The following is a 13,441-nucleotide window of genomic DNA, read 5'->3' on the forward strand; positions in this document are numbered from 1 at the left end:
CTCCTCCCTACCTCCCAATGCAATGCTTTCCCCTGCACACCCTTTGCCCAGCCCGTGGAGTAAGTACAAAGCACGCATCCTTTGGTCACTGTCAGGTGAGGACAATGATTATGCAGGAAACTGCATACAAACTGGATATAGTTATTAAATTTTTTTAAATTACTTAAGTAATAATATTAAAGTATCTGTTGTATGAGTTTAAACTTGGTGGCTACAAACAGTGAGTATGGGAAAAACAATATTTTGGGATGATGCAGTCTAATTTAAAAACTAAGCAAGAAATTAATGCTATTTTTATATATATGAACATCAAAGATACTAATTGGAATTAAATTCTTATTCATTGTAATAGTCTTGTTAATGTCATCCAAATCCTAAAACAACTATTTCTCCAATTAAGAAGTACATGAACATAAAGAAGTTGTCTCCCCTGACATCCTTGGTACATCAACGCACTGTGTTTATAAAGAGCAAGTGAAAGTGGCAGATTCCCTAGTTGACATTTCTTCTTAAGATCACTGATACATTAAAATCTCTCCCCAAGTACTTTCAGCAAGTGTAGTGCAGCAGATATTTAGCTTGGAGGAAATCCACAACAGGTCTAGATTTACAAAAGGTTAAAGGCACCAAAGGCTATAGCTTGTCAGACAGCAGGATTTTACAGTGCCACTCAAGCAGCAGAAAAACCTCTCTCCCCTTAGCATCTACAGAGCTCTTTAACAAAGGTGTTTTCTCTACTCCCCTCAGTAAATTGACACCAAAGTTATATCAAGCTGCACCCAGTATAAGATTAAGGTACAGTAGTTCATGAAGAGCAAGTACTAAATGTTGGATGAGAGAAAAGCCTCAAATTCTCAGCTGTAATACAATAAAAAACAATATAATCTCTATGGTCACCCCATAAATTAAAAAAGTCTCTGATCCAAATACTCTTGAAAATATGCTTTGATCAAATAGTGGTGTGCCCAGTCTAGCCTGGATATTTCTATGTCCATTTCTGGACCCTAGTCTTCCCAAGCAGCTTCTTTACCTGGACACTTAATAAGGAAAGAAATGCCATCAGAGAATCAAATGTAACCTTATCTCATTGTCATAAATTAATCCACATCTTTTCTTCAGGTAGAAACTTTGCATAAACACATCTCAGAACAGCAATGAAGCAGAAGGCAGCATCCCAGTGGTTGAATTTGTCTCCAAAAGCACCTGCTACTCAAATTTGGAATAGAATTGCCTTCAATGATATCTGTCTGCCTTCCCATCTGTTCTGAACAGTCTCATGACCTATGGGGAAGCAAGGGGTCTATCAGAACTGCTCCACTGCTTTGTAAAGGACAGTTCACAATCCTTAGGCCTGGCAGTTTTTCACTAGGTCAGTGCCCCAGGTGTGCCACATTAGCCCTAGGAGAATTGTGAAATCCACATGAAGGCATCTGAGGTGAACCAGTTAAACAAGTCCAAAAATATGAGTCTTGACCTCAGCTTGGAAGAGGTAATGCTTGATTATAGTAAGGGTTTGACCCTCCCTTCTCCAAAACCCTGATTCCAAATACTAAATAAATATGAACATATTAAATATAGTGTGCCACCAGAGGGGAGGGAGAGGAGGAGAGTACTGCTATTGTATGTTCTCAAGCAACGGATGAAGAGGAACAAAAGAGTCCAAACATCAGGAAACTATTAAAATGAATACATTCCTAGTTTCTTCATAATTAATTCAGCATGTCCAATTTTGTATCAGAGAAGGGAAAGGAAAGATTTCGACCACTTCCTTTTATCTCAAGCTGTTTGGCAGAATATGATATTGTAATGCTGAAAATAAGTGCCTCACTGTGTCCCAGCAGGCGAGTGTAATTTAAACTCTTCTACATGCCTAATTTGATATGCAAATCCCTATTTTCTGTATGCCATACAATTCTTAAATTACACAGCAAAGACCCAGGTTTGCTTAGGCAGGCTCCATCCCCACTTTCTAGTCCCACCCCCTTTTTTATTTTGTACTGCATTAAACATTACCTTGAAAACAATTTTCACTATGCAGTTTCCTAAGTGAATGTTTTCAGTTTGCTTGCTTTGTTGCACAATTTAACATTTAGTTCAAATTTTAATGGTTACCTTCACACGCATAAGGACCTGATCTTGAAACTTTAGTTTCTGGGTTAGACAGAGTTATGCAATACTTTCAAAAGAAGATTCATTAGGCAGCTATTTATATGCTCAAGTCATATAATTGTTTTCAAAGTCCTACAGGAACAAGCGTATTAAAGCTGTGATTTGCTGCAAGCATAGATAGCCCCTGTGGGAACTCTTTCATGGTCATTCAACAAGCAAAGAGTAGCATGTGCAGGTAAAATAAATCCTTGAAATACAGTCAACCAAGATAATGATTTGCAGCTTTTCTTAACAGAAGATTTGGGTAGGGTTGGCAGAGCTCTGTGGCTCTGAAAATCTACCAAACACATTAAATGTTTGATTGCTGCCTGTTGCCCTGTATATAACACATGATATACTCAATATATAAGCATACCTGGAAAATTCACACGAACATTGAGGAAATGCAGAAGTATATCTGACATTAGTTAGAATTGTGAATGCAAGGGGAGTTTACACTTCTATTAAGGCTCCACTATAGGGACAACAGGTTTCTGTGCAATACAGTATGCACTCAAATGTTCTTCCATGAAAAGGACTGACTGAAAAGAATTGAGTGTTATTTGCTTGTTTTTTTCATAACAGCACTTATGTAAGTGAGATGAAGGTCAAGGTTCCACTATGCTGCACAAGCTACATTACCATAGGTAGCCCAAAGTGATTTATACAATGCCACAAGAACTGCAGAAGTAGCAGGAAACAGCAAAAGGACCTTTCCCCACTGTAGATGAAGAGCTGAGGTACAATCTCACCACAAACAGAGAGAAAATTTCTTAAGGCTCTATACTCAATCCATGTGCTGGAAATCTAATACCAGTCCCATCAACATGTTATCATTCTACCAAATACTTTTGTCTTTTCCTGTTTGCTTGCATCAATATAACCAAGTCCTTTTTTTTCTGAACAGAGGCCTGTGAAAGCAGCATGCTACTCGTGAACAGATTTGTTCACTCAAACTGGATGGCACTGAGCATTTACATATTTCCTATATCTATATTAACTGTGGAATGATAAGTAGGACTGGCAAAGAAAACTCATACTATCAACCTTTCAGACCATTCAGTGTTGGGTAATTGACACATCAGATAATTGCAGAATTGCCAATTAGCAACTATCTAGCTTCAAACTAATTTAGTATAGTAATGATACCATATCTTTGCTCCTGACAGCATGGCTAGGACTGAAACATCTGTGAAACCAGATTTGATTTAACTGGTGCAATGTTTGCCAGGCAGCTTCTTGGCTTTCTAGACTTTGAGAAACATGTCCATGACAACTAAGCCTATTGATTTAACCATCTTCAGAAACAATATACATGTTATTAGTAACAAACTGCTAAACTTTTGGCATAAGTGTGCAGGTGTGTCCTCATTTTCTACACAGTATGCACAGAGCTGAGACAGGTGAGAGCACTTCTGTGAATTTCCCAACACTCTGTAACTTACTGCAGCCTCAAGACTAGAATGCCACAACACCCAGTACACAGAATCAGTCCTTATACTTTTTTTTTATTTTCTAATTGGACTTTTTGGGGATGCGTTATTATATCTTTATTAAAAGATATGATATGCATATAGTAGTACACAATGACAGTAATAAGGCATTTTTAATGTCATCTCCCAGTTGTGCTGACTTTCAGTTGAGAGTGTTGGAGGCTTCACATTACAAAATATAGCTCTGAGCCTCCCACTCCTACAAACCACTCGGGAGCCTGTCAGACATCAAGCTGTTAGCTGTTACCCTTTTCTCTTTATTTGATAAAGCATGCTTACAAGCAGACCCTCAGAGTTCTTCTATGAAGGGGATCCACCTACCAATGTTAGCCTGATTTCATCTTTTCCTGCGCTGTACAGAGCCCTTTCACCTGTGTGAAACAAACTTGGGGGGAGATGAGAGGAAGAAAAGCATTAAATTTTGTCTCTGCATTTTGCTTTGAGGAAACTCAGCCTTGTGTTGTTTACAATGAATCTAGTTATAAGCAGGGCATGTTGGGGGAGGGGGGTGTGTTTTGTTTTTGCTGACTCTGCAAACTGATACTTTTGAGGGAATTGTTTAGGGAAAGCAGAGAGTCCTTTATTATGTACATCATTGCCAAGTGATTTGGCAGATCCCTCATGAGATGCACTTTCTGATAGGTTGACAGAGAGCTGGACTGGCCAGTTACCAGCAGAAAAGCTCAAGTTAAACACTTTTAAAATCTTATGATGGCCAATTTGTGGTTTTGGCTCAAGAAAGAAAGAAGATGAAAAATAGGGACAGCTGGGTGTCAGTGAGGGATGGAATATTGAGGTAATTTTTGTTACTGTGCCACACCAAATTCACTGGCTTTGTACATTGGTCGTTTCCAGCTAAGGCAAACATACATACTGACTAGGTACACCTGCAAAGGTGATGGCAGTTGTGTCACTGCTTGTCCAAAGTCAAAACATCACAGAACTCCCTAATACCTAGATCCTGACATTGAGGCATACTTCAAGCAATGGCTAGTTTCTGGTCCTTGTAGCAAAACCTGTTGCATTTTGATCCTCCAAAGGCCCACCTGTCCAGGATGCAGTAAATCCTTGAAATATCTGAATGAAGACAAGGTTTTTGCAGCCAAGGACAAAAGCCAGGCCAAACACCCACCTGGTCCTACAGGCAATGGGACAGTGTATGTTAATATGGCAACAACAAAATACTGTGCCATTATGAATAAGAACATAACTGTCGGATTAACTCCACACATAAATAAATCCCTATTTGCAGAAAGAGTAAGAAGAGAATGCTCCGGCAGGAATTGCAGGACCTAAACACCAACCAAAGTCTATTATTAACCACCATTCAAATGGAGCTGGGATGAGGAGAGGATAGGAGGCTAATGGTCTAGACAAGGTAAATCCCACATTCTGTAAAGTAAGGATTTTTCGGTTAATACCAAATGACAAAATGTGTCTTGCTCTCTTTTGGCATTTAGTTAAGGCAAAACCTCTGGTGAAAATATTTCTTGCCCTCCAGAATGAGCGCTGAGATACCCCAGCTGCAGAGTGGCCGGGTGCTCGAGCACCCTGTGGGCAGGGCTGGCTGCTTCTGTGCCAAGGAGCAGGCTGTTTCTTGGAAATGTTTATGCAATTCAGCTGTGCTCCTACTAGAGCCAGACACTTTAAGTTAAAAAAAAAACAAAACCCAACAGCTAAAAAAACAAAAACAAACAAAAAAAAAAAACCCAACAACAAACAAACCAGAACACCCAACCTCAGATCTCCCAGGCCATTAGTGTATCTCACTCAGGTTTCGCCTTCTACCAAATACTATCAAATACCTGTTTTGTTTGGTTCTGCAGGGTGGAGGGAGTTGGAGGGCTGCCTTCACTGCTGTCAATGGTTCCTATTGATGTTTCCCACTAGAGAAAATGAGCTTACTTGTTTGCTAGTCCAAATTCCCTGTGGGGCACTGCTTGGGGAACTGAAGATAAGGGAAGGAAAATAATATCTATTAGGGCAACGCGTAAACATCCATAAAACAGAATAGTAAAACACCTACAGAGAATGTTGTAAGTTTGCCAACAAACTAATAAGAGTCACTGACTGAGGAGAGAGCTGTGACTGTCAAAAAAAGTTAAAATAAAAATAAATTGAAAGTTTAATCTAGCAATTATAACAGGAAATTACCAACAGAGTCAGGGCTCCTACATTCTTTTCCTGGTTCTGCTTCCGATTTACCGAGAAAGTTGGAGAAGCCAGATTTTAAAAGTAGCTTCTAATTTGGAAAGCCTCCATTTCTGATGCCTAGCTGTACACACAGAGGACTCCACAGACCAGTATCTTCAGTTCTCCCTGTGCATTTGTGAGGGCAGAGCATTTCAGGGCATTGGTGTCTCTGAAGTCACATATGTGACCTGGACAAAGCCACAGTCACTGGCCCGCCCAAGTGGCCGTCTCTGAAAGTTTCCCATTTGGGAATTGTGGCTGGCACAACATATTGCTGTGGGAGTCTGATGTTTAAATGCTCTTTATGGCTGACATAACATATTGCTGTGGGAGTGTTATGTTCAAAAACTCTTTGTAAACATTTACAAGACTTCCAAGATGCACTCTGTCTCCAAAGTCAGTGCTATTACTTTTGGAAATAATGAAACTTGTGAACTGCACGTTTGCTGAAAGGACTACTGCTTGGTAGGGGCACTGAGCGGCATTTTCAAGTGTGGCTGCAGGAGGAGTTTAAGTAGAGGGTGACTTAATCAGAGTGTCAAAAATCATTTGTCTTCCATTCAATAACACCCCCCCCAATAGAAACTGCAAATAAAACAATCTGTTTTATTTGATTGAATTTCTGATGCTTCAGAAGGAGAGGGAAGGTCTCTCAAACACAGGAGCTCTCTGGAACAGAGAAAAAATTCCATAAGGACTCAATCCCATAAGAATTTCTAAATTAAAAGAGCATGTGGCTTCTTCTTACACTGAGTTGTGCTATGAGCTTCTCAGAGGCAGAACCAAATTAAGTATGAATTAGGATAAGGATGTCTCCATAAATTGACATTTTCCTGCACTACATTCAGTTGCAATCTCTCATCTTTATCAAGGGACACCATGGGTCGGAGAGCTACACTGCATGCCTGCCAGCACTCAGTTGTGGAAGTCTGAATGTTTCTCACTATACCAATGCACTGGTTTTTTCTTCTGTGCTATACTACTGGATATATGTGTGTCCTGGTCAGCTTTATCTGTGCTATCAGCCAGAATATTTACAGTGGCTTGTCAGAAGCAAATTACTATAGATGTTTGCCTGTTTGTAATGGAGGTTGCTACTGATCCTGTCTTCTAAAGAATATTGCAATGCTGAGGAATAAGCATTAAAAAAACAGAGAATGTTGTTTACTGACACACTGCAGAAAGAAAAAAAAAAGGCTGGAGTAGGTTTGGTGTCCCCTGCTCTTCCACCCACAGCATGCAGGGGAGAGTGCACTCAATGTTCCTTTCCCTTCTTGCTCCCACATGTGACCCAGGAGGCAACACAGTGTTCACCATCTCCATCAGCCACTGGAGCCTGAGTCTCAGAGCTCCTGCCAAGCTCAGGTCTTCTGCCAACCACCTGCTTTTGCAACCCTTGTTTTCACATAGAAAGCAATTTGGACCTACACACTGAGAAATCACACAAGCTCCCAAAACAAAAACAAATGCCTTCCCAGCATGATGGCTCATTTCGCTTTTGCAAACTTTATCTGGAAGCCTTAAAAAAGAAAAGCTGCTTAGGCCTGACATGTAAGTAAGTGACAAAGAACCCTTTGATAGGTGATCATAGTATACTGCCACTATACAGGCAAAGTGTCTCCCTCTGGGCAGCAGCGAACTAAACACAGTGACACAGACAGTGTTTCAACACCTGCTAGGGACTCTGGGAAAACAGCTTCATCTTTACAGCTATCTTAGCACAGCTGGATACAACACTCTCATGAACCCTCAAATTCACATACCTCACCATATTTTGTTAAGTACAACACACAGTTTTAGTGAGTGAATAGATGTACAAAAAATAAACCTGGTATTTGCGTACAGTCATTGTCAACTCTACTGGCTTCCCTAGATAAAAAGGCTTTCTTTAAGGGACATTTAACATTCAGACATCACAACACACCAGTTGAGAATCCTTTCCTTCAAAGGCAGAAATAGAGAAACCATTTGCCAAGACCCAGAAACCAGATAAAGTTAATAAAAGTTATTATTTCCACTAGTCAGAATGTCTTTCCTTCATACTCAGTCCCAGTTGGTGCACACCCATATGATAATATATAGGCTGTGAAAAGCAGAACTATTAAAAATCATCTTAACTACATTTTTTTAGTGGAAAATAGACTTGATTTCTAAACTGGAATTTCTAGTTAAAAAGTAGTCTTTTATTACTAATGAGCTACTCCTCCTGATACTATATATATTGCTAGCAATATATACTCAATAGAAATGATTTTATCATAATGAAACTAATATTAAAACTATTTACTCAAAAAGTGAAAATGCATATTTCTAAATACTCAATGTCACTAACAAGTATGATGCTTTCTTGAACTTTTGAATACTTCTTACAGAGACCACTCTCAGAACTGTTAAACTCTAGCTTCAACATTTGAACTCTTCATTAACGGGAGATGTCCTTCATGCTTGCCTCCAATATCTTCTTCGCAAAGTTTCCTAATTAAAAAAAAATATTTATTTTTCTACTACACCCACCCACCCATTTTCAGTCATTCATTGCTACTTCCCTTTGTTTTGTAGGCTCGTCCAAAAGGAGAAGGCCTGACACCATACCAGGGCAAGAAACGCTGCTTTGGTGAATATAAGTGCCCCAAGTGCAAGAGAAAATGGATGAGTGGAAACTCCTGGGCTAACATGGGACAAGAATGTATCAAGTGCCACATTAATGTTTATCCTCACAAACAGGTAAGAGAAGTGCAGACCTGATGGCAACAGGCTTGGAGCTAGGAATGCTGTTGGCTTTGTAAAGCGTGGGTAAGATAGAAAGAACTTGACATGGACTACAACACCCCGCAGAGAATGTTTCCCAGATAAGCTTTCTCAGCTCTGGAAATCTGAACAGGTGTCATCAGAGTTGCAAAACAGCCCATATCTAAAACAGCCAGGGACCACAGTTCCCTGGTGAGGGCATATGATAGAAAGTTTCCATTCACCATAGTGTATTCATCATGAAAACTCACGCCAGATCAAATCAAATGCCCCTGTTCCACACCTCGTCCTAGGCAGTGGCAGACACTTCCAGAAAGGTGTGTATAGATTATATAGACAAAATAATCACCTCTGAGGATACTTCCCCAACCTCTTGTATGGGCTAATGAATATCTCTGCATTCTCCCAGTTTGTCACCAAACAGATCAAACCTTGCAGAGTCTATTAAATAGCAGAAATCAGACTACATGGGCCACCAAGCCTTGCTGTGTCACTGTAGGAGAGTAGGATGCTTGTGTCCAATTTAGGACAAAAATTTGGAAACCTTATTTCAGGATTGCTCAATATTCATTGCAGTGAATTAGGCATTTCTTCTCAATTGCCAAGCTCGCCCTTTTCTCCCATCCTCATCTCCATAGCTCTATTTCATTTTCCCCAGCCACTTTCCCAAATCCATGGACTTCCCAGTACTGTAAGGTTTGTCCATGTCTCACAAAGAATGGTTTGGTGCTGAAGTACTCCCATGTAACTGGCTCAGGCAATAATATCAGAGTAGTGAAGATAATAATCTCCGCTCTGGATAGCTCTGGGGTAGCCATTCATGCACGTATGTTGGCTCTGTGAATGGCTTGTGCAGCTATGCTCAAATCTTGATTTCCTATGCATACCTTTCGTTAGTGAGTCCCTGGAGAGGAGAGCAGCCACACTTTCCTGCCACCTGCTCATTGTTCCTGGAGGCTCATTTCACTCCAGGAAACTATCCCAGGCCAGTTCCCCACAAAGAATGTCTCAATTCAGCCCTATGCTCTTAGTCCATATGGCCTAGCTGTGAGAATGAGCTTTTAATCTCTCTGGGGCAGGAAAAGTCTTCTCAGCACTTTTACAGCTGCGTATATACTTTAGAGTGCTCTATAAATACAGATCTAAATCTCTGTATTTAAAAGAGATGGTGGAGCATTACAAGAAATAACACAAGGACCTGACAGGAGGGCTGCTGCCATTCATTCCCCAGCTCGTCCACCAAGTAGGGAATCAGGTGGTTGTCACACCAGAGCTGAAAAACTGCTCCTCAGGCAAGCTTTGCTAAATTATTCCACTGTGTTCCTCCTTCTGCATTTCCCTCAAGTACAAATCTTCTCATGGGAGTGCTTACAGGAATAAACAGAACATGGGGCAAAACCATAGGCCCATTGAGCTTGATCATGCCTTACTGAATGCTAAAGAAGCACCCAGACAAATCTGCTCTATGGAAATTTCAAAAGGTGTTTCCCAGATAGTTACTTTAGCTACTCTAAACATAAACAGGAATCTCAGAAAGACTTAAACCTTTCCTATTCATCCAAGAAATTTGGATTTTGTGGTTGTTTATGCTCCTTCTGACTCTGCTTCAGCAATTGAGCCAGTCCTTATAGTCATTCACCAGCATTCTTGGCAGTGTAACAGCCCAGATGCCAAGCTCTGAATTCTCATTTTCTTCCCCTGTTCACTATAGCAGCAACATCTGCGCCCATGGTTATTTCCTGGCTGGCCTCTTATCAAGGCTTCTTCTCCGACTTTGTGGCTAAGGCCGGTGCTGTTTGTGATGACAGCTGTTGCTCTGGTGCAGAACCAGCCATCTGGTGACTGACTTGTCCTCTTGGACATTATTTTCTTCCAGCTGTCAGGAATTTACTGTTGGACTGGAAATAATTTGGTATGTAAATACATACCTCATGATACTCAAGTTATTACTTTCATGGGCAATTCAGTGGTCTCATCGTAATTCCCATATCTGAGTGCAACCACTGCCACCTCACTTCCCTCAGTATGGGGAAGGGTGGGTATGATCACTCAAGCCCAATAAACTTCTCAACAGTTTCAAGCCTACAAGTATGATCTTTTGACTGTTTAGATTTAATAAACCCACCCCAGCATGCCCACACTTGTGTACTCCAGCTATGGGAATACAGTTCCCCTCAGACTGCTGCTTTTCTGAACACTTAAAAAAGAGATTTTCACCATTTACCTCATGCTGTTATCAGTCATTTCTAGCTGGCCTGCCCCAGAGGCATGCTGCTGACAGAGGCTGCTTGCTCTCTCTAAGCATCCTGCCTCTGATCTGCTGCCTTCTTATCACTGTCTCTTGGATTCATGGCAACAGCCCAGGGCCTTGGTAATGTCCCTCTTTCCCCAGGCAGAGAAAAGCAGAGGGTCTGCTGCTCAAGAATGGACAGTGCATTTAATCTTTTCTTACCCACTGCCCAGTTTTTTTAATTGGACTAAAAATCTACAAATTCATGATAGCATGTGTTTTTCTTGGGAGAAGCATGGCTCCTTAAGACTGTTACCCTAACAATTATCCTGCCAGCAATAGCTGCAGAATCTTTCTATTCACATTCCTAATCTGACATTTAATCGTCTCATTTGCTGCATTAAGACTTGATGCCCAGGAAATTATTTTTAATTGTTTTCTGCCATTTGAATTCTGATGTGATCCTCTATCCTTCAGTGGTGCAATTAAATTGTTCCATTCCACAGCAGAAAATACAAACAGAAGCAGAGACATTATTCCATTCTACACCTTAGTGGAAGCAATTTCCCTCAAGATGTCCTAGTGATGCTTTCTTTAACACCTAGCATTTCATAAGGGTGAGATGTTTGTTTGAGGGGTTTGGGGTTTCAGCTGACTGTTGGGGAATGCAGAGGTAATGCAGTACATGTAGATGGGGACAGCAATAACTCACAATTAAAAGCTAATTCACAGGTCAGGAATTGATACATATATTTGGATTTCTGACAGTTTCATTCCCCTGTGGTGATATCTTTATTCAACACCACCAAATGCTTTCCTGGTGGAGCTGCACAAGATTATTTCCACCCTGCAACTACCAGGAGAAAATTAAACAAAGATGCACAAAAGTGAAGTCCGGAAGAATGCAACTGTGGATGCTTGCATTAAAAAAAAGAAAGAAAAGAAGAAAAAAAAGAGACAAGATTTAACTTTTCCAGTTAAACTCTCCATTTAATGAAAAAGGGATACCTTTCCCCTGAGGAACATAGCAAGATTTACTGTTGTTCTACAAGGTCCATTTCACTGCTTTTTAAGGAAAAGAGTTAACTTTTCAGCCAAATAGCCTGCCCCCTTCTCCACACCCTGTCCCAGTGCATGGCTGAGTCCTCAGCAGCAGTGCAGAGCTCTTGCAGCCTCCTCAGTTCCTGATGTCTCCTGCAGAATTCAGGCAGTCTCCAGAGCTGACACAGTGGGCAACAGCCAGGCCCTGCTGCACTCCTCTTGTGCCAGGGGCCTCTCCTTCCACCACCAGAGCTGCCCAGCCCCGATGGACACACAGCTCTGTGACTAACATCCTACACTTCTAGCATGGTATAAGAATGGTTCCAAGAGTATAAGGTCATTACTTTCAGGTTCTCCTCAATTAGTAACAGACAGCAGCAGGACAAGAACACTTGCTACTCAGGGTGATTAAAGTGTTCTTTTTTGCCTTTACAAGAAAGCCATGAAGAGAAAAAGGCAAATGGAGATAAGCTGGGATTTCCTTTTATGCAGAAGTTGGGTTGAAATAGTTTTGAGACACAAACCAGACAAGTACACTACCAGTTTCAAAGCCTCAGCCCTCCACCACCTCACCAGAAATGCAGTCTGGGCTCTGCACGGCTTGGTTCCTTCCAGCTGGCCCTTGGTAACCTGCTTTCCTGCATTTGTAACCCCTCTCTCCCCAGCCTGTGTCGTAACACACTGGTAACAATAACAGTTCTGAAATCAAAATGCTTTGCAGGCCAAAAAGCTGAGCTCAATCAACACAGGGGGAAAGCAAACTAGGGAGAGCTATTGTTTCTGAAAACCATCCAAAAACTCTTGGCGCTTCAAGGCATTCCCAATGTCCTTTGCACTATTTCCAGGAAAAATTATTCCCAAGGCCTTGCATATTAAAAAAAAAAAAAAAAAAAAAAAAAAAAATCTGGCTTATATCAATAAACATGATAACTGCTGTATTTTTCTCTTTAATCAGAGCACAGCTAGCATGTAGAAGCAATCAGAGCTGAGTCAAATAGCCTGTTTCAAGTGTAGCATTTCAAAACTCTCATTCGCTGTTGAAGAGTGTAAATTAACCCCTGGGACTCCAGAACCTGCACTTCATCTTTGTATATTTATGTAATGCAAAGTTTTGGAGAATATTTGTGGGCAGATGTTGGTTGAATAAGTGGTAGATGAGGTAGAAAGGAAATTTTTCTGACCAAACACACTTATTCAATTTGCCTGTCTTGTGGAATAAGCAGTGCTTGGACTGCAAGCCTAGAAACAGAATTGCTGGTTCTGATCTTAAATCTCAACATAGTGACATCAAACATTTAAAGCTCAGGAGGGTTGCAGGGTGTTTGAAGAGTCCATCTGCCTTCCTCATCTAACACAGGAAATCCACTTTGCAGTTGAAATGTAGATGAAGGAAGACTCAAAGACGTATGTGGTGCATGGTTCTAAACGCTGACTCAGAAAGAAGCCATGTGTCACTACTGAGTCACTCCTTTATATTGTTTTGACTAGCTGTGCAACAAAATAAGAGTGTTGCACTTATAATCCAGTACAATCAAGCAAGAATTTACAGACATCCCTCGTTCAAGATGATTGAATATATTTTGTGTCA

At 40.8% G+C, this 13,441-nt stretch overlaps 1 protein-coding gene across 1 annotated transcript in view; it reads left to right on the forward strand.

Moving 5' to 3' along the window:
* The window catches only part of ZCCHC24 (zinc finger CCHC-type containing 24), a 103,434-nt gene that overhangs the window by 82,308 nt on the left and 7,685 nt on the right, over positions 1-13,441 (forward strand). The window contains exon 3 of the mRNA XM_021526675.3: positions 8,394-8,558. Coding sequence (XP_021382350.1) covers positions 8,394-8,558 — 165 coding nt within the window. The remainder of the gene's footprint in view (positions 1-8,393; positions 8,559-13,441) is intronic.

Source organism: Lonchura striata, chromosome 7 (assembly GCF_046129695.1).
Source record: "Lonchura striata isolate bLonStr1 chromosome 7, bLonStr1.mat, whole genome shotgun sequence".
Classification (NCBI taxonomy): Eukaryota; Metazoa; Chordata; class Aves; order Passeriformes; family Estrildidae; genus Lonchura; species Lonchura striata.